At 39.9% G+C, this 22,469-nt stretch overlaps 1 protein-coding gene across 1 annotated transcript; it reads right to left on the bottom strand.

Annotated features, from left to right (window-relative positions):
- Nucleotides 1–10,918: 10,918 nt before the first annotated feature.
- On the bottom strand, nt 10,919–18,741 carry lfng (LFNG O-fucosylpeptide 3-beta-N-acetylglucosaminyltransferase). The gene is made up of 8 exons (XM_027173897.2): nt 18,187–18,741; nt 13,913–13,961; nt 13,557–13,659; nt 13,321–13,474; nt 13,153–13,238; nt 12,884–13,049; nt 12,697–12,782; nt 10,919–12,602 (listed from the first exon to the last, which is right to left on the bottom strand). Exons 1-8 carry the CDS (start codon nt 18,610–18,612, stop codon nt 12,536–12,538), a joined length of 1,137 nt encoding a protein of 378 aa, XP_027029698.2. The 5' UTR covers nt 18,613–18,741; the 3' UTR covers nt 10,919–12,535.
- Nucleotides 18,742–22,469: the final 3,728 nt, after the last annotated feature.

The raw sequence follows: 22,469 nt of genomic DNA, 5'->3' as shown, positions 1-22,469 counted from the left end.
CAACTTTTCTTTTTCTTAATCTGATCAAGCATCTGTGGGATGTACTCCCACCCGGAAGCCACACCTCACAGTTTACAGGACTTAATGGATCTGCTGCTAACGTCTTGGTGCCAGATACCACAGAACACCTTCAGAGGTTAAACCTCAAGAAGTCACAGCTATTTTGGTAGCGTACACAATATTAGGATGTTATAGCTGGTCACAATATTTCTTACCCTTACTTTTTTTCCTATGTATATTTGTGCCTTGTCTTTTATGTATGCTACTAGAGCACTTTAATTTCCCTTTGCGATCAATAAAATGTTTGATCTTACCTTACCTTGTCATGCATTGCTCAAAACTAATCATTTTGTGGTCAGGCTATTGATCAGTAATAAATTATAGCAGGGTTGACTGATTTCACAATTTACATAGACAGACAGACAGACAAACAGACAGACAGACAGACAGACAGACAGACAGATACTTTATTAATCCAGGAAATTCAAGAAGTCACTTTAGCCCTAATTGTTTGTTTGCTCGCTATTATGTAGCTGAAGTTGCAGAAATGAAGCCTTCTGTTGTTGGTGTTTCATGCAGGAGGAATTAACAGAACTCCTCTTTTGTTATTAATCATAATTAGGAATGCACTTTTTTTTTTTGCATATAGCTAATGTGTTTATTCATGAGACAGGAAAAAATTCACTGTGTTATTATACAAAACAGTCATATAATTAATTATCAGTTGTTGTGGCATAGCAGCCTTGACTATATTCCTAGCATAGACATGTCTAAGGAAGAGACATAAAGCACTGCAGAAAGCACTGCTTACAAGAGTTTGATATAACGATACTCCAAACCACTAGGTGTCAATATTTATCTATGACACACCATGTTGCATTCTAATACAAACAGCTAATAACAGTGTGGTAAGGATTATTTTCAAAGTTTGAAATCCCCTGTCCCATGTGTTTGTGTATGGCTGTGGTTAGTGTAGCTCAGGCTTCCGTTGACGCTGTGGATAACTACTAGTGTGTGGGAAGTAATGACATAATTCAAAATATTCCAGAGAGGCCTTAGACCGGTTGAGTCTGGGGTTACATCTTAACTGTTTTGACATCTTTCTAAAAGGAAATTTCTGACCCACAAAAAAACATCTCAACGAATAACAAATAATCTGATTATCAAGACTGAACAACACGCAGCCTATTTTTGTGTTATTCTGTTATTGTATAGTGGACCTCACTGCTACAAACACAAGAATGTGCTGCACATACATACTTGCACACAGAGTGGGAGTCAGAAAGGCCGTGTTGTGCTGGTGACCCCGGCAGGGTGACTGCTGTCAGGAGGTCAGTGTCACAAACAGGACAGAGCGAACATTTCTGAACCTCCTGTAACCCGTTCAGCAGCTGCTGCTTCCCCGAGGATTGTGCTTTGTGTTTTCTACGTGTGTGTGAGGGGGTGTACATGAGGGGATGGAGACGGGGACGGGAAGGTGGCTGAATATAAGGAAAACAATGATCAGCCTCAAGCACAAGCTGAACGGGAGTACAAAACGGTCCTCCAGACCGAGCATTAATCTTTACTTGTCACTCTGAACTGCCGCTTTAGGCTTTTACACACTCACTGTATAGTATGATGTCAGAACACAGGAATGTGAAATTGGACCTTATCTACGTGATGATTACGCATAGTATATCTAATTTATTCCATTTATTTTTCTTTTCTCCTTCTGTTCAGTCTCAAGTGTATTTTTGGCCCTTACAAAAACGACAAAAAAAAAGTTCACTTGTATTACGTAATACAGTATAGTGTGGTACTTTTACTTATTATTCATACCCTGCTTCAGTATCTGTTTCTGATTTCTCATTCTGAAAGTTCTTCAGTGAAACTCTCTCTCTCTGACCAGTAATACTGTTCTATGGTTCTACAGTAAACCCCTTATGGATTGTGTAAGAGAGCAGAGTGTAGTGATAGTGTAGTGTAGGACACTCAGTTCCTCAGTGGTACAGTATAAAAATATTCAGATGAGATTTTCGTGGTCATGAGATCATGAGGTCATCAGTGTGAATCCCAACAACTTCACAAACACAGTGGCCACGAGCCAAGAAAGCAAAATTGGCAGTGCTATCTGGGTGGGAGGGATGATTTCTCTCTCCCTTGTCAACCAAAGCAACATTAGTCAATCATGGATGTCTGTGAGCTTATGAATGCAGAATAAGGCAGATTGCGCTTTCCTGAGAGTGTGTTATACTGGTATGTGATGCTGCATGAGAAGAAATTTCAAAAGATGCAATATTTGGCTTGTAGGTCAGAGAGGAAATGCATGCTTGCCCAACCTTCCCTGGTCGGTACACATCATGTGATAGGACGGAATTAGGTAGGGGGTGGAAACTAGCAAGATTATTTTGGTTTTATGTGGATGCAGCCAACCAGACCGTTGTATCAGGGTTTAATAAACCAGCAGATGTCTGACAGTCATTTTAAACCCTACATCATTTTGTTAGTGATTTCATGACAGCACCATGTGTTCCTGATTGGTATTTGGTTCTAAATACACCATGGACACTTTGTCTCTATTACTGAGGCATTGATTCTGATTCATTTAAAGTCTAAACAGCAGCCTGAACTCTCCCAAGCCATCAGTAACATCATACTCAAAAACTAAAGACTAGACACTGGCTCAGAGTCACTTGCTAGGAGACATCTGCACAGATGGTGATGAGACACACTGACCGCAGGTGGACCATTATAATCGTGATCATATGTGACACAAAAAAAAAATCCATCCACCATCTGCTCTAAAAGTGAAATCTGTCCATTTCTTGACAGATGTCACTTGTTTCGATGCTAGAACAGGGATTTAACTTTCAGCTTTGCACCATGCGCATAACACCATTAGCATCTGCGATTCTTTGTGTTGTCCTGACCTCTGGGGTGGAGTCGGAGTCTCATGGCAACATTGCACGTTGTTGCTGGGAGCCATGGAGAGAGGGGCAGCTGTGTGTGGGGTGTGCTTGTGTTTGCCTACGTCTTCTTCGCACGCCAGCGGCTGCTTTGAACGCGCCCTTCCATTAGAAAGCCCGAGCAGCCGGCTCTGAATGACTGCTACCCCCACCCCTTGTCCTCCTCCTCCACTTTTTTCTGAAGCGTGTGCGGAAATTTCTCTGCCACCGCTACATCGTTTCTAAGCACACTCTCCACCTACACACATACAAGCGTACAAATGCAGGCACAATTCTTCCAGCCTCTAACCTTATGCCCCTTTCCTTCAAAGACATCACACTCTTGCTTACGCTCGGGGCTATCCCACTTGTCATGGCTCTTTGTTTTGTAGCCTCTGTGTTTCAATTTACAACTCTGTCTCCTCTTTAAGTGCTAAAAGAAGGTTACCAAGACATAACTCAGTATTACCTCACACCACTGATTCTCAATGAAGTGACCGTTACCGGCAACAAAATCAGCTTCTTTGTGCTGTGTCCCAGTTCCTATTTAATGCAGATCCTTTTCAAAAGCCACTTCACTCATTTTTACTCTATTTTCACTGATTCTTTACACTTTTTCAATGTTCTGGAGAGATATTCTGGAGAGCCTATTTGCATGGCGTTAAAAGAAAAAAATACCTCAGCCTAACTGAAAGTGTTTTGATAGATGGAGAGCCAACAGATAATCATCCTCTTACTGTCACTCTTCTGATAGTAGATGATGACTGTTAGTCTACGTGCCAGGCTTTCGCACCTGGGAAGACAGCTTTTTGAGTGAGTAATTATTTGCTTATTTGCATCCTGTTTTGCATCTCAGTGAAACGGCATCCCGATGCTTTCATTTAAGACATTCTCACATAAATGCAGACACAAAACAAACCTGTATCACAGTCTGTGTGCACTTTGGCCTAAATACCTGCAGGTTCGTCCGTCCGGTATGAAAGACCTGACTAGCGATATAAAAAGGAGGAATAATAACAAATTTTGAAACAGTGTATTAAATGCAGACAAGCCACAAACACTAACAACACTAAATCAATCTTCCTTGAGCATAGAAATCATTTTTGAAGAATGTTCAAAAGAAGAAACAAGAGCTAATCCTGAATGTCTGTGAGCTCATTAACACAGAATTGGGCAGACTTTACGTTAAAAGAAGTTTAAAAAGATTCAGCATTCAAAAATTGGTGCAAGAGCAAATTGGAAACTTACCAGATTGCCACAAGACCTACAACAACATTGACGTACTGGTCACTTCCTGCATTTGACATAAAAATTTTTTAGACTCTTCACATGGCTAGCCAATGAGGTTACCCAAACCCTCATAAGTCACCATAAACAATAGGGTAAAATGTGTTCTGGACTGGGGGGGCACGGTGGCTTAGTGGTCAGCACGTTAGCCTCTCACCTCCAGGGTTGGGGGTTCGATTCCCGCCTCCGCCTTGTGTGTGTGGAGTTTGCATGTTCACCCCGTGCCTTGGGGGTTTCCTCCGGGTACTCCGGTTTCCTCCCCCGGTCCAAAGCATGGTGGTGGCAACATCATGCTATGGATCTGCTTCTCTTTAGCTGTAAATGGAGCTTTAATAAAATTAAAGGGAATCCAGAAAAGCTCCAAAACCCTTTATAGCAATGCTAATGACAAATCCGATTCAACAAGGGAAGCTGATGATTATCAACTTTTTTTGAAAGGAGAAGTTTCAGCATAGATCCTCAAATCTGAGAGATCTGAAACATTTGTTGTTAGGAAGAGTGGAACAGAACTGTCAAATCCTGATGTCGGTAGATTCAAACATATTAATTATTTTTATTATTATTAATTACAAATTATTATTTGAGGATGTGAACACATATGTAACTAGATTGCTTTTTACTTAAATACAGATGGTTGCTACAGTATATCACATTAAAGGTCTGGACTGATCTGTTAAATCTTTTACCTCATAAAATACTGCCATTTTTAACAGGGGTGCGAATACTTTTCCACCATTAGTGTTTCATTGTTAAAAGAAGAAAAACAAGAAAAGGTTTAAAGAAGGTGGTATTTACAATCGGTTTTACATTCCAGCATGTTTTCACACACACACACACACACACACACACACACACACACACACACACACACACACACACACACACACACACACACACACACACACACACACACACACACATGAAGAGAAATGTCTACACAGAAAGGAACCAGAGCTCAGGGTTTAAATCCTGGACCCTGGAGCTATGAGGCACCAACACTGTCTCTTGAAAGCCTTTCCACAATCTTTTGCATTCATATTTACAACAAATATCAAAGTGGCAGCTCCAGCCTTGATTGCTCCAGAACGCTGGGACTGGGACATGTTGTACTCTTCAAAATACACAACCCCAGGCTCTGAACACAAGAACGAACAATCAACAGCATTTCCAAAGCTTCAATGTAATGGCTAACGTTCACTGTGCAATAAAAGGTTATAATGTTGAATGTGGTCCTTTTAATTTAATTTAATTCATGCTAGACATATATTAACTTTCTGAGTAAACAAATCCAGATTTACAAAAATAACATTTTCACACCTTCATCTTATTTCAGTGTACACAAAACTGTTGTGCGTTTCCCAGCAAAAAGAAATGAAGAGTAGTTATTATATAAATCCTTTCTTTTCATCTTCACTAACCATTTTATCCTCTTCAGGGTCACGGTATCCTGGGAATGCTGAGTTCATACTAAATGGGATGCCAGTTCCTTACTTATTACACCTTTCCCACAGGTCCCACAAAGTTTACAGTCAATCTTTATGTATTTGTAAGTCAAATGAAATGCTATCAAAGTAAAATAATGCATGCTTAATTAAATGCATGAATTTCACACACTTTTGCTCTGTGTGTGTGTGTGTGTGTGTGTGTGTGTGTGTGTGTGTGTGTGTGTGTGTGTGTGTGTGTGTGTGTGTGTGTGTGTGTGTTTGTGTGTGTGTGTGTGTTTGTGTTTTCTAGTCAGTGTATTTAATTGAAACCTGTGCTCTAAATTGTGTATCTATATCTAATTATGTACAAATAATTTTTGCCATTAATAACTTTTCTTTTTTGTTTTGTTTTTATTGTCAGACAATAACTTATTATAACTTATGTAAAATAACTATCGTTAATCCATGTAGGATTGGACACGTATAAATGGTGTACCTATACAAATAGTTTTTGCCTATTATACTTTTTTTTATCTCATGTTCTTTGTGTAGTTTAGTTTTGTTTAGTTTTGTCAGAGAATAGTCTCTTATAAGAAATGGTTACCCACAATCCCTGTAGGACTGAACACATTAATGGTGAACCTATATAGGTTTAAATAGTGTTTGCCTTTAATATCCTTTATCTGTTTTGTTTTGTTATGTAAGACAATAGCTCATAATATGAAATGTTTACCGGCAATCCATGTAGGATCAGACACAAATAAATGGTGTACCTATATCTATGTCTGAATAAATAGTGTTTGCCTTTTATCTCTTGTGTTGTTTTGTTTTGTCAGACAAAGCTTATTGTATGAAATAGCTGTGTCACTCATTGCTATAAATGAGAGACGTGTGGAGGAAACAGGAAAAGGAAGAGAAATGAATAGGACGGAAGAAAAGAAAAAGATAACTAAAGTAAGACTGGAATTTGTTAAGCATGTCACAATGACTATAATAAACTCACTAAGATTAAGAGAAAAATCTTTTTTTAAGAAGGTATTTTTTTCTATTGGTTTTATACTCATATATTTCTACTTATATGCTTTTAAAATCTTTGATTTATTCCTTTTCATGAATGTGGGTGTATATTTTGTGGTGACTTTACATTACAAATAAACAAATGTCAGTATTGTGTTTTTCCATAATTGTTTACACAATTTAATTGCACACTAGCACATGACTCTGCACAACAAAAAGTCTGGCCAAGCCAGTAGTGAGAAACTTTAGCCACAATTTTACGAGAATTCATTCTCACACTCCTTCATACTGTGCTGTTTTGGGACAAACCGAGACAAGAAAGTACATCGGACAAATGACAGATATTATAAAGCCTTTAATTATTTAGCTGTATCTTGTTTTAAGAGAAAAATACTATTTTTCAAAAAGAGTGGTGGACACGAATCTGTCGAATTTATTATGAATTGATTCATTGATTCTCACTGAACTCAATTCATTGATCAATTACGAACTTGATTTTTGATTACTAATGAACTTAAGTAGTTCATTCATAATGAACTTGACTCATTGGTTCAACATGAACTTAATTTGTTGATTCATCATAAACTTAATTAGTTTATTCATCGTGAACTTGATAGCTTTATGGATCATGAACTTGATTTGTTGATTCATCATGTACTGAATCACTGGTTAATCATGAACTTGGTTTGTTGATTAATCAAGAACATGATTCATTGATTCATCAAGAATGTGATTCACATGATCTTGCTAAATTGATTTATCATGAACTTGATTCATCCCCTGGTGCAAAGACATGCATGGTAGGTTGATTGGCATCTCTGGAAAAATTGTCCGTAGTGTGTGAGTGTGTGAGTAAATGAGAGTGTGTGTGTGCCCTGCGATGGGTTGGCACTTCGTCCAGGGTGTATCCTGCCTTGATGCCCTATGACGCCTGAGATAGACACAGGCTCCCCATGAACCGAGAAGTTCTGATAAGCGGTAGAAAATGAATGAATGAATGAATGAATGAATGAATGAATGAACTTGATTCAGTGATGCATCTTTAGTATTTGCTCTATTGTGGCCAGGGAGGATTCAAAGCTTATCCCAGAACAGTATGTATGGGTAAGTCAGTCCAAAGCCATATATACGTGAACACACACACACACACACACACACACACACACACACACACACACACACACACACACACACACACACACACACACACACACACACACACACACACACAGTAGAAATATAAAATAGCCAATCATCTTAAAGGATGATTTTGAGAGGTAGAAAAAAAATTATTTTCTGTTTTTAGGCTGTTTCCACATTACTTTTACCCATTTACTTATTAATACATAAAAACACCAATCAATGTTTCTGTGTAAAAAACAACATGAAAAGCGAGCAAGTGGAGAAAAACAGGCAAGTGTGCTTATAACATGCAATGTCTATATAAAATATACATCATGGTAAGAATGAATGCAACAATGGCTTAGAAAAAAAAAGACAAATATAAGATTTGATTCTTGAACAATAAAGTGTAAAAAAACTGTTTATAAATGATCAGTTGATTACGAGGACTTGGTTCTCAGCAGACCAGTAGCCATCTCTCAGCAAGATGTAAAAAGACAACAGAACCATTAGGGAAAACTGAAAGTAATCTGATAGGCACATGAAGCAGGACTGATTATGTGACACATGTTCGGGGAAATGACTCTGGAACGACGCTATGGTGCTCGGCTGTTAATTAGACCATAGCATGAAGCTATGGAGCTAATCTGTATAATTAGGAGTCCTAAGAATCATTTAAGTCACGTCTATGTCTGACCATAATGCTGGTGCTTTTAACATGCTGGACAAATGTACAACAAACTTGCAGGTTAAATGTGTTGTGAATATGTATGTGGTTAAAATGTAGGCAGAAACGCTTCCAAAATAGAAGCAGGAAGCTGATGTTATCTGAAAAACTTCACACCCTTTAAATGATATCATTTCTGAGAAGTCAACCCAAATCTCATTCATTTTATTTTAATTCTCCTTCTCTGCTGCTGTTAATGGACCCCTGATGGACATTAATCTGCATTTTTATGTAATTCAGAAGAAGACATTTTTTATCTTTTTTATAAATAGTGTTTTTGTCATGATGAGGTATAACAAACCAGAAAAAAAAAAAGTTTACAGACTGAAAAGGTGTCTGGGGTACTCTGACTCAGAGCTAATTTTTCCAATAAACACACCAGTTTCTAGACATATGAAACATTACCATTTATTTTCCTCCATGCTCCTCAATGTTAATAATTTGCCATTTAGACTATAGTCAGATTTCATCAGGCAAGGCACAGGAACGAGCGATCAGCTCCCATTTTCATTGTATTCATTGTGGTGTTTCCTCCGCATCAGCATCATTAGCCGAGTGACGGATATTTGTGTGTTGTAAAATAAATGAACCGCTAGCGACTCAGCCCATGCTCGTATTTTAGTCAGACTGCGTCGAGTCATTGTGTGGTCCAACTCTTTGACGCTTCGCAGCAGAAGCAGTCATAACAGACCTCGAGGCCCTAATTACAGATGAGAATTTGAAGCAGAGATGAGAACGGAAAACAAACTGTGTTCTCTAAACGCTGTTCTCAGTATGTAGCCATAATACTGACCAATAATAATGACTTCAAACCATTATTACACCAAACATCACAGTACTGAGGCACTGTAAGCACTCCACCCTGTGTGAGTGTGTGTGTGTGTGTGTGTGTGTGTGTGTGTGTGTGTGTGTGTGTGTGTGTGTGTGTGACATCCTGTTGTTCTTAACTGGTAACTGTTTCAGCAGTACATACTGCACTTCTACCTCCTATTTCGGTCTCAGGAGACTTGCATGCTCTGTTTCATTTAAAGAAGACTGACATATACCTGTTTCACACACCAAGCCAAAAAAAAAAAAAAAGCTAAAACTTCTCAAAGCAGGTTATCATAGATGTTAGAGATAAAATGATCTTTCAAGCTGATAACCTCCTAAGCAGAGAGTATAACCACTACTTTGGTCTGTTTCTGTGGTTGCGGCTGAGGAGACTAACGACAACTCGGCTGATGCACGGTCACCACCAGATGAACCTGTTATCACGACTTACACATTGCAGAAATGTGTAGTGTGTGTGTGTGTGTGTGTGTGTGTGTGTGCATGTGTGTAGCCTCATGACTGAACTACAGTTTGGACCAGCAGATGTTTTGGTAATATGGTTTGACACTTTTCAGAATTAAAGTTCTCCCTCACACAATGCTGGCTAAAAATGGCACAATGGTGTCTAGCTAAAGCACCTGCTAAAATAATAAAAGATATTTTTCTTAATAAAAAATTCTATAAAGAGCAGTAAACAGTAACAAACTAAGCAAAGCCCGTATCTAGTGTGACAATTTTTCCCCCTCCGGTTTCAGGTAGACTTGGTGCAGTTTGAGAAGGAAATTAGCTGGTAAAATCTTAACACCTTAGACAATGTGCCACAGTTCTTCTTCTTCTTCTCAACAATTCACTTTCACACTTTTGTTTGCTTTTCTTTACTTGCAAAACCCAGCGATTTCTGCAACATTTATTTTTATTTTTGTGCAGATGTTTGCACAAATGTTTGTATATATTGAATTTCCAGAGATCTTTTACACCACACTGTACTGTATATCTGTTCCTTATCTTACTATTGATCACTTGAAAAAAAATTCTTACATTTTAAGCTTAACAAATAGTGAGGAATTCACTCTTCTATCGGTACAGGACCTAAAAAACATCTCCATAAACCAGGTATGGAAAGAGAGAGTATGCTTTGTGTCAAAAACGAAGCTCTTATAAGATCTCCATTGTGTTTTTGGTGCAGTTTTTGTTGATCTTTACCATCTTGTTGGTTGAATTTAATATTTGCTGTTTGCACTTAGAGACGTTTGGGCCAAAAGCTATTTATACATAAATGTTTAGATCTAGAAATAATTCAATGTTTTACATGCCTTTGTTTTGCTAGACCTCGACAAAACTCTTCCAAACTCACTGTTTTAAAATAATAAACAGAGCATGAGGAAGTCTGAACCCTCTGTGTTTAAAATGTGGTCTCATGCAGAATGGCGTGTCCCCCCCCCCCCCCCCAGCAACTCTACAGATGCTAGTCTATACCCAGTTACATTTCAGTGTTTTCTTTAGTCAGTCCAGAGAGAGAGAATCAGGTTCCTTTCCTGTTTCTGCAAGACTCTGTTTAAGTGTGAGATAAAAAAAAAAAAAAAAAAAAACCCAGACAGATGTAGAGTTTCGTAGCGGGTATGCCGTTTTATTTTGAAAGCTAATGCACAGTTACCACAGTGGCGTCCACAGTAACTCTGTCAGGATGTTAATCCCTGAGAGAAAAGGCATTTGAACAATTCGAGGATCCAGATACTGGAGGATAAATTACAGCACAATTCCTAAGCAAAAAAATAAAATAAAAACAAGCAAGCAGTCATCAGAACCATGTCTGATCCGCAGGCCAAAGCGTCACACCAACTTACCGAATATGTACAATTATTTGAACATGGCACAGTAAATACATACTGCTTTAAAATAACATACATTCTACCCAACATGGGTGAAAGAAGAATAAACAGAGAAAGTCTCTGTAAAGGGCACACTGCTGTTGCTCATGTAAAGTTTTATGATTTTAGGAGGAGAGACACTTAAAGAGACTCAGGCAAAGTGAGGAATGTGGAGCAGACCAATTGAGGAAATTGTAACACTCGAATGTGCTGAGGCTCGTGTGCCCATTAGGATCCAATCAAATCAAAATTGGCCAAAAAATGTCTGGTCTACTCACTCCGAAACATCTTCATGAAGCACTTTTACAAGAGCAACGAGCAGTTCAATTCAACCAAGCTGTGCAACTTTCTATGAAATTTATCTCAGGGTAAAGCGAACAAATTCGAGATATCAAATTCTCATTTAAAAAAATGCCCAGATTGTTTGGGTGCAAGAAACAGAGTTAAGAAGATAAAATCTAGAATTTAGTAAGTCAAACAAAGCAAGTCACGCAGCTTTGAGGCCCGTCAATCATTTTCAGATCAGTAGGGGAGAAAAGTGCTTCATCCGAATGCATCACAGATAGAAACAATCTGACGGTGCATATGGAAATTGCCTTTTGCCAGCACAAATTATAAAATAAATTATCAGCTTGTCGTTTTATACAAAAGTAATAACAATAGTATAACTGAAAATGAAGCTAACGACGGAATTACCCTTCATCTAATTATATCATCCGGAGTCCTTTACAAATTAATAAAGCACCTATATATATATATATATATATATATATATATATATATATATATATATATATATATATATATATATATATATATATATATAAACATTTACAGGCTTGTCACTTCAGACCTGAAGTAAAAATCCTGAATTGCATTAGAGAGAGAGAGAGAGAGAGAGAGAGAGAGAGAGAGAGAGAGAGAGAGAGAGAGAGAGAGAGAGATTTTATATGTACTAAGCAGGTAAAGCTGGCAGAAGGAAAGGCATGGACATATTATAAAAAGACACATTCTATGAGAATTGCAATGGATACAAGCAATATGAAGGACATAAGCACAGCTGATTGCCTGTAAAGCCTTTTTTTTCCTGATGGGCCCTGGGCCCCACTGCATGGTACACAGACAGGAAGATCAATGCACCAGGCAGGAAGGAAGTATCCAAAGGCAGGCCGCACAGCAGCCCAGTAAAAAAACAAAAAGCAAAACAAAATTAAAAAAACACACGAGAGGCCACGTTGCACTGCAATGTCAAACAAAGCAGCTACATGGGCCAATACCACAGTGGTCCCTAGTGCCTGTCAGATACTGAGGCACATTTAGGACGAGGATACAACAGAGGAGCTGGTCGCCTTAATAGGCAACCTGCGGAGGACACCACGGAGTATCCGGATAGAGCAGGCAGTGCACAGATTTAAACCTGCAAGAGACACATTGGAAACTCAATTAATTTAAATTTGACTTGAATTTGTTCCGACTCATTTATGCAACAAAAATAAAAAAAAGACTCTTACCTGGATGGGTCCTCCTCAACCGGGAAAACTCCTTTCATGTTGATGATGTTTCTCTTGTTCTCAAACATACCGTAACTAAGTGTAATCTGAAGAAGAGTGGAAGAGAAGAAGATTCGAGATTACAGCCGTGCCACCATCAGGTTGTGTTCAAAAGTAAAACGTTTCAAATTAAGTCTTGTAAACACACCTGTTTTTGGACTTCAGATCGGGAAACCTGTTGCAGGTTCTCTAGATGCGAGTGAAACAGGTTGCTGCGTGTCAGCGGAACCCCGAGAACCGACTCGATGATGTAACCGATGGTGCAGTCGTCAGGGAGACGGATCTTCTCGGCTGTGTTCATGAAATGACCTCCGCTGCAAAAGGATACGGGAGTGACAGGTCAGCTTAGGAAAACCGGAAGCTTAAATCTATAGACATGATTCTACGAACGAGGAAAATGGATCGTATTTCTCGTACCTTGCCCATGGGCTCATTTTCAGAGCCAGACCACGGCTGACGCAGAACCCAGCTCCTCCGGTGGCAAACCAGAAATTAACAGGTTGCTAAAAAGAAAGGTCCAGGTTGAGCATTTTTTTGGCTTCATGTCAAAAACTGAATTAATCAAATGAGTCTTTGAATACTTACCATCTTGTTGTCCCCGAGCCTCTCTGTAGCCTCAATGGGCCTGTCCAGGCTGGGTTTGCCGACGTACAGGTCCTGAGTGTGAGGGTATTGAGAGAGTAGCTTGACAAGAGTCCTGACATTCACATAGTTGTCATCATCCACGTGACAGAACCACCTGAAGAAGACAGAAGATGATTATATTAAAGACGCACTCGGATTCCTGAAGAAATTTACACTGAAAGCATCACCATACTTACTTTTTGCCAGACTCGATAAACTTGTCGTATTCCACGGCCATCTTGCAAGACAGAGCCTGGCGGCTGTGAGCGGCAGAACAGTTGGTGTTGATGACGTGGCTTCCTGCATGGAGGAAAGGGCAGATCTGGGTCAGTGCACATATAATACCCCTCTGAACCGTTAATCAGTAGGGCAAAGTCCTATCTCTTGACTAATGTGCATCACTTGAGGCAAAGAGCGATCAGGCCTGAAGCTCAGAGCAAGATGTTCATGGGGATTATATAGCTGCTTTCAACTGAGTCCAAATTTCAACCCCCAGGAATGCCTGTGCTACTCTCGCTGGGGTAATGACATTCATATCAAGACATGTACTCACCCATTTTCTTTTTCAACTCCTCATCCTCGCCATCTGTGAAGATGTAAGTCTGTGGAAACAAAGAACATAAGCAGTCAGCTCTATTTTTTCGTTGTCCATCACGAGATCAGTGCAAGGAAGATAACACATTACAGGAACTGGCTTGGCCTAAATGCGTCTCAGTGCTATTTATTTCATAAAGGCTGATTGAGAGTCATTGTCTGTGTTTTAAACCATGGAAAACTTTGTCGGTTAAACAAGCCAAGCTCTACCCCACTGCATAAAAGAGGCCTTGTTGCTGCTTTTTAAGCTCTCCATGGCAACTGCTCCAGAACCCCAAAGTATCCCAGACACAGAACAAAGAGGACAGCAGACTACCCCCTATGCCCCCCACCCCCACCTCCATAACCCCCACCCCATTTTACACACCCACCATAGCCCAAAATGTATTCTCTATCCTGAACCCCTCCTTCATCCACTTTACATGTCTAAATGCCATATTATTCTCTGTGAAGCTGCACATGTGAAATTAATCCACATCTTGTGCAAGCTGAAAAGAAGAGTGGCACTAATCCTCCAAGTTTCATTCTCGGGTCAAGATAGACGCCATTACGCAGCCAGAGTGAGGCGTGATCATGCCCCTTTCATAGGAAAGGATGGTGTGTGTGTGTGTGTGTGTGTGTGTGTGTGTTGGGGGGTCTGAGATTAGACGCTCTTTGTGGTGGATAAGACAGAGCAGGTGCTCGGCAGTGGCAGGAAGGCCGTCACTACAGGCGCCTCGCTGCCACACTCCTCAGACAGCCAGATGAAAGCACGTCCACCGTTAACCTGTTTACACTGCAGCTCAGGTGAAACAACACCTGCCACCTGCTGCTTTATCACAGCCACGTGTCAGAACAGGCCTGCTAGGCCATGGCCTCCTAAACACGCACATATACACACACACACACACTAACTGTGGACTAATTGACTCCACTGTTACTCTGCCTTTGTGCTCGGTTTTGTCAAAAACAGCCTGAACTCATGCCAGAGGGTAGCTTTTTGTCAAACGTCCTGCACTGCACAGCACAAACACACACGCACTCATTTGCCTTTCTTCCATGGCTTTTATTTTCTTTTAACCTTGGGTGCTGTCATGGTGTTTGATTGGATTGCAGAGCAAACTTTAAGCAGATGTTCAGCGTGAGATGCTGGAGTCCAGTGCCCACTGCCTCTGTTTGTACAGCGAGGCCTGGCTGCTGAAGGATCAGAGGCCACTGCTGTTTGCGCTCAACTCGTCTGAAAAGCCAGGCTAATCACACGAGCAGCTGCCAGCGCTGGCTACTAACAGACAGGCCAGAAAACAGAAAGAAAACCTCAGAGCTTATTAGTATGTGTGAGCCCCTGTCTTTGTGCATGTCTGTGTGGCCATTTAGCCCTAATTCACTTCCATCAACACCCACACCTCCCTTTCGTCCCATTCTCTGACCGGCTCTCGCCGAACAATGCAGAGTGGTTTTCAAGACGACTAAAACCTTCGCTGGGGAAACTAGAAATATGTTTGGCTGCATTTGCATACAGCTGCAGTGGTTAACTAAAAAGCGGTTTCCCCTAAGCAAGCCCTTTGTTCTCAGGTTCTCTCTTTAACTGAACTATCCAATTATGAAAGAAGTGATGATTCATGACCAGTTCTTTTCTCCTCTTCTTGTACAGATGCAGAATCCTAATGTTGGAATATAATTTTACATATTATTCCAGGTAATCAAAAAAAAAAACACAAATGGGGGGTTTCTGGAGTAGTGAGAGGAGTCCAATTGAAATCTGGGGATCCCAGCAAGACCCTCCCCATCTCCTGAGCTGGCGCTGAACAGAGCACGGAGCCTGGCTGGCTGTCTCCAGCTCCCCGGGAAGGAAACAAATCGGCGCTCCTCCCTCCATTAGCCACCCGCATAGGCTGCTTTCCTGTCTGTGCCAGGGTAAAGCACATTTTACTACCACCCTCTTCCCTTTATTCAAAATGATTGAACATTTGTGCAGCTACCTGAAAGAATGACACACATGCACAGTAGTGTGTGTCCAACGTAGCTTTTTGTGTTAAATAATGGAGGTGTAATTTAGTGTGTGTGTGTGTGTGTGTGTGTGTGTGTGTGTGTGTGTGTGTGTGTGTGTGTGTGTGTGTGTGTGTAAAACTGGACACTGGATAGTCCATTACAGGCAAAATGCTCTTTTTATTATTGCAGAGTTCACTCACTGAGGGGAGCTCCATTGTTCCAGAGGGGAAATTTAGAGAAATGCCGGAAACCAGGAGCTATGGTCTGAAACAATCCTAGCAGCAGTTTATCAGAGTGAAAGGAATAATACTATTCTGAAGAACATACTCACATTATTGCCATGTATTATCTATCCAACTAAGATAAAAATAAAAGATAAGGCTTTGTGTTCCACCTACAGGAAAAACTTTGTTTGATAGCAAGAATAATTTGATGTCTGATAGCAGAGAAGAATGGGGTAGGATTGATCACATCTTATCTGGTAAAATATTCTGGTTCCCAGCCAGCCTGGGATGCTCACAGGCACAGTATCTACAGGTAGACTTGATTGTATCTATCTGCATTATTTACATGTAAACAATGCTGCAGCGCGAGTTGCTCATCACCCATACAAGAGTACGCAAAGCGTGAAGCAACGGAACCAAAGATGGCTGACAGCACACACTAAAGCCAGATATAACTCAGGATACAATCACGGGCCCACATGGCCCTGTTCATCATGCTTTTCAAGCTGGTAGCCTCCCCTGACATATGCTCGGTATTTCCCATGCTACATTTTAAACAATACAGTTCCCCCTAAACACTTGTTTAGCATTGGCTATTCACTGTTACAGGAAGAGACCTTGGGATAATCCCTAAACAGTTCAAATGACAATGACTTGGATTTCACATGCCAAGGTGTTCTGTGGTCCAACACTAAAATGACCTTAATGCAGACACCCATATGTACACACTGGGATTGTGAGGATTCATTAGTCCTCAGTCTATTGTTCTCTGAGGCCGGGCCACCTGGCACCCATTCCCTAGGAACTCCCACTTGTTTTTGGGCTTGTTTTGGTCTTTTATGACCGCGGCGCTCTCTAGCAGCTGTCCGCATTAGGAGCCTTCTGGTAACTCTCCTCGCTGCCAACTTAACTTGCATCACTCACTGTACTGAACAGAACAGAATCAGTGGGAACCAATACAAACTTTGGAAACCTGGAAACCCTCTCTGACCTGAGCCTTGAAACTTCCTCTGAACAAGTGAGCTAGGCTCTGGGATACGAAAGCATGAAAAACTGAGCTAGGCTTCTTATCTTAACTCCTGTGTGCTCTTATTCAGCTCATTACTCGCACAACAAAGAGAACCTGCTAGCCCACAGTGCCTAATCTGCCAGTACTTTGATGCTCTTGGAAACCTAGAAACGTTCTTTGTTCTGAGTGAGATAAAGACTGAAACTGAATGAGTAAAAGAATAAGAAAAGGTATTTATATGGCCCTGACAACCATATTCAAATGACTGTTCAAAGCAGTGGTGTTCTCAAGCTTGGAAACAAATCTCAAAGGAAGCGGTGCAGGATGCATAGTTCGACAGCGTGTGAGGCGAATTAAAGTGACTTTTGCTGAAGTATGCATGACTATTCTCAGTGGTGGATAAAATCACTTTGACTGTTCATGGTTTGGTCCTGCCAAATGTGCTGGGAAAGCTTTTGTGACCCATTACAACAGAGACTAGTTTCTCAAACAACATTTTCACACTGTGCGTCACTTGGCTCCTCGAATCCCTAAAACTTTCCTATACCTTCTGAGCTTTTGTCTTAATGAAGCCCTGCTCTTTTTTTCCACCTTTCATGTTCGCGTGATCCAGCCACTGTCTTGGCTCCTTGGTTCCCATGGAGAGCGGGAAGCAAAGGCCTGGGAAACCTTTTCTTTACCCTTCAGAAAGACGCTTTGTTAGCCATGGGAAGGGGGACAGCCCAGAGGCTAGAGCTGTGATGCATCCTCGTAGGGACAACTACACACAATTAGGAAGGGGGGTTAGAGGGAACCCCAGGAGGGGAGGGAATGCAATGGGGTCTGTTCTATGTATTTGTTCCAGGCTGGGAATAAAATACTGAATCATGGAACATTGCAAGGATTATACATGTGAACCTGCCAGAAACGAAGGACGCACATATCATCACTGTGTCACTAAATAAGAAAATAGACTCTAATTAAAGGCATCATAGACAGAGCAAATTTCTTAGAAGTCGTATAGTCTAGCAGTAGATTGGAGAAATGTTTAACCTGTTGCACGTTTCTTGAAATCCAAGTTTCCAGAAGCAGATCAAGCCTGGGCTGGTGGAACTTTTTGGTGGTCTTCACGGCGATGAAGAGGTCGTCAGGACGCAGCTCTTCAGCGGGTGCGTTGGACGGAGCTCCTGCGTCCGCGCCGGAGGGTTTCTCCACCTCTCTTCTGCTCCGCGTCAGTTTGGAAAAATAGGCGGAAAATCCCTTCTTTTGTCCGTCCTGCGCTACTTGTTCGCTCTGCACTTCTCCATTCACCTCCAACTCGCCCACACTTTGCAGGGAGCGCATCCCTACCTCTGCGTCACCGTGCGCGTCACCATGCGCGCTCCGGCTGTGCTGAGCGCACACCACCAGCAGCGCCACGCAGGTGACGGCCGCTCCGGCCACAGAGAGCACGGTTTTCCTGTTGGAACTTTTTAACATGTTGATATAACTCTTAAAACGAAGCTACACTCCTCTGCGATGACCACCGCATAACACTCTGTGGTGTTACAAATCCTGGTGATAACTAGCACCCTGTTGAAGCACTCGGAAAAACTCGCCGATGCGGCCGAGAGGCTCTTTTATAAGCTGCCCGTGACGCAAGCCACGCCCATGTGGGCGGGTCTAAAACGGATGCAGAGCGGGAAGTACCACGGTGTTTGGCAGTGGAAGAACTGTAATGACACCCGCCCACACAGTGGAGGCAACTGGGGGCAAATAAACCCCAGTAAAGTCTAAAATAAATGCGTCCTACTGAAGGGATTCGCATTTCATTTATTGCATAAAACTATAGTATCAGTGTATTTCTGCAGTCAAGATATGTGTAATAATAAGAGCATTAATTAAATATATATCTTAATATTAATTCATTAGAGTAATTATAGCTTTTTATTTTCAGCCCAAAATCCAAACCACTTGCAGTCTGTAAACATCCAGTCTATTAGTTAGATTTTGTATACTTGAATATTATTTATTTATCTATCTATCTATCTATCTATCTATCTATCTATCTATCTATCTATCTATCTATCTATCTATCTATCTATCTGTCTGTCTGTCTGTCTGTCTGTCTGTCTGTCTGTCTGTCTGTCTATTTATTTATTTATTTATTTATTTATTTATTTATTATGTTTATTTGTTTATTTTATTTGTTTATTTTATTTGTTTGTTTGTTTTATTTATTTTAATAATCATGCCTCAGATTTTGAAAAAAAGCACATATTGGGAACACAGTGGGACAATATTATGAACCTCTTTTAAGGTCTTAACATTTATACATGAAACTAAATAATAACTAAATGCTGAACATACATTTGCCTTTGTGAACTTGGCCCCAAACTTCTATACATCAGGCATTTATGCTATCCTTTTTTTTAATCTTTTATCTCTTTCCTAAACCCAGAAAGAGGGTATGTTTCCATGTTTCCTGCACATTAGGTTTGATTTGACCATTTTACAAACCAGGAAAAAAGTGTAGACATTACCATCTGACTCAATTATTCTGAGCACCCTAAATCTTGCTGTACCGATATCTGAAAGAATTCATTAAAGCTTGAACGACAAATGAAATCACATGAACAAGGAACACATTTAATGTGACACATTAGTAGGTAAATAGATAATAATTCAATTCTTGTAGCAATAGTGATTATCACTATTATCATGTCAGACATGAAAGTCTGCAGGTCCTCCAGAACCACAGGCCTATACTGTTATATTGTGTAGTCCAATGGGATTTTGAATTGACTTCATTTTGAGGAGACACCGCATTTACACTACATTCTTCTTACATATAGAAAGAGTTCCAAAAGTCTGAGTGCTCATGAAAATGCTTAAATTGCTTAAAAGTTGTTCATTTTTTTAACTTAATATAAATTGTATTACTGACAATAATTACTTAGTAAAAAGTAGAATGTTTGTGAAATATTGGGTTTTTAGTATTTGGTTTGTGCCCTTTAATGACAATGTGTAGTTCGGCTAACACGGACTACACAAGTTTGTGCAAAACCTTGTCCGTAGTCCGTTGTCTCTGTCCGTAGGCTCTGAGATCGCCGTTATGACGCCAAGGCTCTCCATGCGGTCCAGCTCTGCTTTGCTTTGCATTACAAGAGGAATGCGATGAGCAGGGCGGAAGGAAAATCTGATCTTTTGTACATGGCAGTTAAAAAGGTCAATATCACTCATATACTTATATTTAAATAGTGACAAACAACAGTTTTTAGTACAGAATCTTCAATACAGTGAACATTTTCTTTCTTTGATTTAAATATTTCAAAATTTAAAAACCTTCTGTTTATTTCTCAGATCCTCAGTCTGGTATCAGACTTTTGTACCCGTATGTATGTTTACTGCTGAACAATGTTTTATTTGTTGGGTCACCAACACCGAATAAACTTTATCGGTTAGATTAAACATACAGTCTATTGCACAATATCAGTCTGCTAGGAAACATCGTGTCTATTTAAAGAGTCAAAAACGTGGCCAGGTCATATTCAATAAAATGAAAGATAAGAAGACAGGTGCTCTGTGAGATAAGATCTTTTTAGAAATTAATCTCTGTGATAAAGACCCTATTTTCTAGTTGGTTATAAAGAGTGCCTAGGTGTTGCGTGTAAGTTGTGTGTTAATGCTTCTATAGACCAAACTGATGTAAAAGATTACAAAGAATTCAGTAATGATTTTCTTCCTCCTCAGTGACAATCACCTGCGAAGTACCTGTAAATTAAGCATTTAGTAACTCCCACAAAACTCCATAAAGCTCAAAGCTCACTGAGAGATTCAATAACGCATGTGGTTGTTTGTTTTCTTAGCATTTCTGTCCTTTTTTTTTCAAAGCTGTACCATAATTGTCTCTATAGAAAGTATAAAGAGACCATGATGCTTTTTCTTTTATATGCTTTTCTAGGGCATTTCTAGTATCTTGATTGTAGCTTAGTCTTAATTCTCTTCATTTATTATTATTTTTTAACTTGCTTTCTTTTAAGTCATTAATAATAGTTTTAAATATAGTAATAGTTATGTTTGTGTAATGGACGTATATATTTAACTTTTAACTTGATGAAATAATCTGTATATAAAGTTCTAACTCGGTCTGGTTTCCTCGATTATTCTGAAATCTGATTGTATATCATCATCAGGAGCAAACTCATGTATGTCCATCTTTATCTCACATAGAAAAGGATTCAATATGAAACATAAATCGTTCAAAACATTCTGAAGGCCACAGCGTTTTTGTCATTGTCACATTTATATACTGTACTTTATTGATTTCTGTAATAAACAAGCTCCAAACTCCCGCCATCCCTCAGCCACAGCTCATTCAAATTCAGGCATTCACTGTCGTGACCAATTCCTTCCAGCTGTTCTTATGGGGGTCATTACACCCTTGCGTGCATCTGTAGTGCTTGCTATAGGGAATGTGGCATTTGTGTCACGCCACGTTTCATTGGCTTCGGCCTTTGTTGTTTGCTTTGGACAAAACATTGCTGTGCTCCGCATGGTTCTTCGAAGCTCTGCTTCCTCAGTAAAGAGGCCATGGGGTTAGTGGGATACTGATTGACCCCAAGCATGAGTTCTGCAGACTGCACACAGCAGCAGCTGCTGTTGGCACAAGCCGACACAAGGATGGAATGTCTGTTTCCTGTCAAAATCTGCAACTGCCAGTTCACTAGTATAAAAAGTCCAGTGTTTGGTAGCCACCATCTACATTTATGATTACAGTAGTAGTAGTAGTGGTAATAGTGGTAGTGGTGATGGTGGTAGTAATAGTAGTGGTAATAGTAGTATTTTGGTAGCAGTGATAGCAGTAGTTGCAGTAGTAGTAGTAGTGGTGAATGTGTTAAGCTGTAGTAATTGTAGTATTATGATAGTACTGTAGTAGTAGTAGTAGTAGTAGTAGTAGTAGTAGTAGTAGTAGTAGCAGTTATAGTACTAATTCCAAGTAGTAAGTATATTAAGTAATTCCAGTAGAGTAATATATTTAGTAGTATATTTAGTAAAGTGATATATTTAGAACAATATTTATTAATAATTAGTGTATTTAGTAGTCTACTTAGTATTATATTTAGTAGTAGGTAGTATATTTAGTAGTAAGTATATTAATAAAGTATTGGTAATATTAATTCTAGATCATTTTCAACAGACACATTTACAAAAGTTGCTTTGCAAGTTTTTTACAACCCAAATAACCTTCTGATGACTTGTACAAATAACTGAAGGAATTCATATGATTGTTGTCTAATAAATACGTAGAACCCTAACTGTGAGCTTTGTAGCATTTCACACAAACAAAAGGGTAA

This window comes from Tachysurus fulvidraco, chromosome 24 (genome assembly GCF_022655615.1).
Source record: "Tachysurus fulvidraco isolate hzauxx_2018 chromosome 24, HZAU_PFXX_2.0, whole genome shotgun sequence".
In the NCBI taxonomy this organism is placed as follows: Eukaryota; Metazoa; Chordata; class Actinopteri; order Siluriformes; family Bagridae; genus Tachysurus; species Tachysurus fulvidraco.
Note: the sequence above shows the minus strand (reverse complement) of the source record. Positions and strands in the feature narration are given on the sequence as shown.

Excerpts from the sequence above, each read along its gene's own strand:
- lfng (XM_027173897.2), bottom strand. The coding sequence starts at position 18,612 with ATGTTAAAAAGTTCCAACAGGAAAACCGTGCTCTCTGTGGCCGGAGCG. Across the intron at positions 13,050-13,152 it reads AAAATGAGCCCATGGGCAAG|CGGAGGTCATTTCATGAACA; the intron begins GTACGAGAAATA and ends ATCCTTTTGCAG. Across the intron at positions 12,783-12,883 it reads GATCTGAAGTCCAAAAACAG|ATTACACTTAGTTACGGTAT; the intron begins GTGTGTTTACAA and ends ACTCTTCTTCAG.